The sequence below is a fragment of the Hakea prostrata genome, chromosome 2 (genome assembly GCF_041222555.1).
Source record: "Hakea prostrata isolate BN-2017 chromosome 2, UWA_Hpros_2, whole genome shotgun sequence".
In the NCBI taxonomy this organism is placed as follows: domain Eukaryota; kingdom Viridiplantae; phylum Streptophyta; class Magnoliopsida; order Proteales; family Proteaceae; genus Hakea; species Hakea prostrata.
The window spans coordinates 70,413,908-70,418,887 of record NC_142601.1 but is presented as its reverse complement, the minus strand read 5'-3'; the positions used below and the strand labels follow the sequence as shown (position 1 = coordinate 70,418,887).

Sequence of the window (4,980 nt, the reverse complement as noted above, 5' to 3'; positions counted from 1 at the left end):
TACACATGCTTGACCACTTATCCATTGACACGTATACAAAGGTGGACCCCCACAATCGTCCCTTCAGCCGTCTTCTTTTTCGCCCAAACCCTCAGCCGTCTTCAGTCAAGTCATTGCTCACCCCCCCCCCACCCCCGTTTTCCTGTACAAAACGGAGACTCTGACAGAAACGTGCCAAGTGTTTGTCAAGGGTTGTGGGAGTGAAACTTTGTCCGTTATACCCTCATGGCAGTTGCGCCGGTTGTCTCTTTCTACGTTTGAAATATCTTTTATACCCTCATTCTAGTTCTCCTCGCAGTGAAAAATTAATCACATGAATAACGCCGCGTGTTGTGGTGTTATCTCCTGTTTCAATTTCTGCTTCTCACGCAATGCAAGCTTCCCAGTAAAGCCATATCTTAGGCGGATTTAATCAAAGTTTTAAGTAGGTTAAATTAAACGGTTAACAAAGTAAAGCACTAATAATGGCAAAGATGGTAATATTTAGGGATGTAGTGGGGGCTATTCAGACCATCTGGGCTATTTAGCTCACCAGCCTTTCATCCAACCCCTCATTTATTTGATACGTGGATTCGACGAACTTTTTTGGATTTCTGGGTCTAATAAAAACCATTTTTCCTGTTTTACGAGCGGTTTTTGTGTGTGAGTCTCCCGCGATTTTGATCTGCTTTCCCTGGTTTTCTCTCCATTCTTACTGTTCAAACTAGGCGAGGGATCTGCACAAAAGCCATGGATCTGGTCTATCGAGCACAAAATTTTCAGCTCTAGGGAGTGCCACGGATCTCTTGTCCGTGTAGAATTGAAGGATTTGGTGTCTGATCTGCTTCGCTTGAGCTCGAGCTTGAGGTGCTTAAATTGATTCCTGGTGGTCTTGGGAAGAATTGATTCGAGTTTCTTCAATCATGACGTCTGGAACGAGACTTCCGACATGGAAGGAGAGGGAGAATAACAAGAGAAGGGAGAGGAGAAGACGAGCAATCGCGGCGAAAATCTATGCCGGTCTGCGAATGTATGGGAACTACAAGCTTCCCAAGCACTGTGACAACAATGAGGTCTTGAAAGCTCTCTGTAACGAAGCCGGTTGGACTGTGGAAGAAGACGGCACCACCTACAGAAAGGTAAGTAGTGAGTTCGATTCGTTTTCTGTTAATCTAATTTGTAAGTTATCAACTGGTTTAGGTTTTTACGTTTGGCCGGCGCATGTTAACATTGTGCTTCTGATAGTTCAAATGAGCTTGCTTCGTTCAACAGCGAGACGGATCGCATACCGGATCCGCCTTCGATTTTCTCACATTTTTTTTTGACTTTCCTGCCTAGGAAAACCTTCTCCTTCGCGTTTTGTTGATTTTTAGTTTGAAAATTCATACCAAACCGTGTGTTAAGGGGAAACTTGGTGAATCGGCATCTGTCGGTTCATTTTCGCTATACAGTCAGCTAACATGCGCCGGAGTTAACTTTAGCTTCTTTCTTCCCCTTCTCCGGTCAGCCTGCAAAGTGATGACCGTCTTTTTCAGTTTTTTTTCGCTGGTATTTTTTCCCTTTTGCTTTTGTTTTGCTATTTCCTTTTATGGATCAGTCGTCTTAGATTCCTGAGCTGGTCTTGCGTACTGGCGCACGTTAGATGGATCTGTTTCAATCGTGAAATATCTTGTTGGACTCGTGAAGCGTAAAGATTCTGTGCTTCTGAATTTACACAGATTACAGCCCGGAGGTCTGAAATCTGAACAGCTACCAATCCAAAAGAGAAGTCTTGGGAGACTGAGAAAGACGACAGTACCCCGTGAATCGCCAAGAAAAATGTCCCAGAATTCCTACCAGATTCTAGAAATTTGTTATTCATTAGGGATAGATTCGCCATTTGAGGATTTTCGCCTCTTCTTCCTAGATTCAATGTAGTCTCCTACTCTCCTTTGTATGTTCCTGGACCACTGCCCCCTCTGCGGCGTTCTTCTTTTGGAAAGATTCCGACTTCCGATCGCTCTCAGTTCTCGTGAGAATCTGAGGGCAATTCTGGAATCCATTCTTGGCTTTTTCTAGTGTTCCTTGAAACTTCGCGTTGTAACGTCAGCAACCTTATACGTCTTTTAAGGTTATTCTTGTAACTTTAGTGTTCAGGCATGTAGCTATGTAGGGTTCCGGTGGCCGATTAATGACAGTACTTTATTCGTGCATACATGCGAGATTCCCGGTTGATTTTCTATTTGCCCACGAAAGCGGGTCTAGTTTTGGGGGTTTGAGCTGTAGAGTGCACAAGGATTATGTTAGAATATTGGGGAAAAGTGCTCACGAATTTTATTCACATCAAAGCCAGCTTGTGACCCTACATCTATCACCGCTCGTGGGATTCGTGTCATGCCAGACATAATCGAGCAATCGACATTACCTCCCGTTTAGTCTTGAGTAATCTACGGTTACGCCATCAGTTCAAGAAAGCAGCTTTAGCTGTTAAGAGGTATCCTATCCCTATCTGCTTGTCTCGTGTGTTTTATCTAATGGCTCACTATTCCCCTTCCTTGAATTATCCTTGATCTACCATTTCTAGCCTGGTTAGGATTCCAAATCCTGATGTCTTAAAGAGTTTCTGGGTTTTGACATGTGATTACAGCAGGTTCAGTTATTTAGTTCTTGTGTGTACAGAAATGCCTTTATCACAATTTTAGTTGTACCTGCCACTTCTTATTTTACTTTCGGTGGAACAGCCAAAAATCACCTGCATAGCATAGACTCATAGAGGGCATTACCTTCTCATTTAGTGATAATTGACTGGGTTTGCTGCAGAGTTTTAGTTAGCCTGATTTTTGTGTCGTGCCCCACTCAGAGATATCTGTCTGGCTATCAAATAAGTATAGCCTATGTGGTGGGACCACTTGTGGGTACGCGTCTTCGTGTTCGATTATGTGATCCATTAATTCTTCCAGGATCTTGGTTTTTCAAGAAAAGACATGTGAATGCGTACTTGGAATTATAGGTTTCGTTGATCTTTTAGCCAAATTGAAACAATGGTTCTTTGGCCTGATAAAGTTGAGACGTTATGTGCTGGAAATCCAGCTGAAATTAAAATCTCTCTCTAAAACCCTGTAAAGGATATGTGATCAAAGTTATTTATAACCCACTTGAAGCATGTTTCTGACTTTTCTTTGTTTTATTTGATTTATTTGAATGTATCTTGTTTTCCATTATTTTGACAGGGATGCAAGCCTCTTGAGCGCATGGACGTGGTTGGAGGGTCGGCATCAGCAAGTCCGTGCTCTTCGTACCACCCAAGTCCATGTGCATCGTACAACCCAAGCCCTTCTTCCTTCCCTACTAGCCCAGCCTCATCCTCTTATGCGGCCAACGCCAATACCACTGCTGATGGTAATTCACTCATCCCATGGCTTAAAAATCTCTCTTCTTCATCTTCTTCCGCCTCTTCCTCCAAGCTTCCCCACCAACTTTTCATCCACTGCGGCTCCATTAGTGCCCCCGTTACCCCACCACTTAGCTCACCAACTGCCCGCACACCTCGGCTAAAGACTGATTGGGATGACCCAGCAGCTGGTCCAGCTTGGGGTGGACATCACTACTCCTTCCTACCATCATCCACCCCGCCCAGCCCAGGACGCCAGATCATCCCTGATTCTGGATGGCTTGCTGGTATACGGCTCCCTCAAGGTGGACCATCATCTCCTACATTTAGCCTTGTATCATCAAACCCATTTGGTTTCAAGGATGAAGCCATGGCTGGTGGGGGCTCTCGCATGTGGACGCCTGGGCAAAGTGGGACATGCTCACCTGTCGTAGCCGCAGGATCCGACCAGACTGCTGATGTCCCTATGCCTGATGGGTTCTCTGATGAGTTTGCATTTGGAAGCAACGCTACTGGATTAGTCAAGCCTTGGGAAGGAGAAAGGATCCATGAAGAATGTGGATCGGACGACCTAGAACTCACTCTTGGTAGCTCAAGGACCAGGTAGGTGCTGCCGTGTGAACTTGGTGTTTGCTTTAATGAAAACATAAGTGCTTTAATGTTTCCTTCATATACTGAAAGTCGTGGGTTAAATTTTGGTTTTCACAGGTAATGGTGGCGTGAGAGAAAGAAAGAGATATATGAAGTGTCCATCTTCTCTTGCTTTAGCTTCTGGTTCTTTGTGAAAATGGATCCGCTTACTTGTTATTCATGTATTACTCAATCAGAATTTGGTTTCGGAGAAAAGGGTAGAAAGATTAAAGATGAACAAAATGCAGTGATCATTCTACTGTTGGAGGTGGGGAAGGGTTTGGTAGAGAGATTGGAAGACTTGAGGAAGGATGCATCAAGAGTGTAGAAGTGGCTGTCCCATCTCCCCGCACATTATCCAAAAATTTTAATTATATTGTTTATGGTGGTGGGGTTTCATCCTTTTCTCTCCAGTTCTTTTTTAATTTTTTTCACGCGGTTTTCGTTTTTTACAATTTTATTCCAAGATCATCATACAGATGTTGATTAGTGTCTGTAGTTTCGGGTTTGCCATTGAGAAGGATGTTTGGTGGTTGTGCAAAAAAATCCATTAACCCTCAACGGCCAACTCCAATTGCATTTGGAAGGTCTGGCCTTTTGTCTTTCGCCATTTTTAGTATGATAGTTTTCTTCAGTGGTATATTTTATTTTGTTCCCTTCTTCATCTCTTGCCATTTCCTTTAACCCATCTTTCGTTCCTTTGAATTCTTGGTCAATGGAATCTAGCTGATTATGATTTGTGGGTTAAAAGGCAAATTATTTAATTAAGGTGGAGAGACTGCTACAGTAGAAAGGCATTTTGTAGACGACAAATCGGTGGAGTGGGCCCGACCATTATTGTTAACATCTAAAAGGAATTTGGCAAATGCCATTTGATGTAAAAATCTTTACTTGAAGGTGTGTCTTGTGAGTGCCGATTCCTTTTTTAAATGTTGTGGGGACTCTACTGACATTAGAGCCCTAGGCATTCAACGATGGGAAAAGAACCCTAAATTTTTATG

General features: G+C 43.3%; 1 protein-coding gene across 2 annotated transcripts; it reads left to right on the top strand.

The window, feature by feature from the left end:
• Positions 1–548: 548 nt before the first annotated feature.
• On the top strand, positions 549–4,638 carry BEH4 (BES1/BZR1 homolog 4). 2 transcript variants are annotated; one of them, XM_089146443.1, is made up of 3 exons: positions 549–1,118; positions 3,189–3,952; positions 4,058–4,638. In XM_089146443.1, the coding sequence occupies exons 1-3, from the start codon at positions 903–905 to the stop codon at positions 4,059–4,061; spliced, it is 984 nt and encodes a 327-aa protein (XP_089002569.1). In that variant the 5' UTR covers positions 549–902; the 3' UTR covers positions 4,062–4,638. The 2 variants fall into 2 exon arrangements, with proteins under 2 accessions (XP_089002569.1, XP_089002570.1); XM_089146444.1 differs by lacking the exon at positions 4,058–4,638 and having other exon boundaries at positions 3,189–3,956.
• Positions 4,639–4,980: the final 342 nt, after the last annotated feature.

What these genes read in the sequence shown, in the direction of transcription:
- BEH4 (XM_089146443.1), top strand. Translation starts at nt 903, where the DNA reads ATGACGTCTGGAACGAGACTTCCGACATGGAAGGAGAGGGAGAATAAC. An exon ending in ACGGCACCACCTACAGAAAG is followed by an intron (nt 1,119 to 3,188) that starts GTAAGTAGTGAG and finishes TTATTTTGACAG; the next exon opens with GGATGCAAGCCTCTTGAGCG.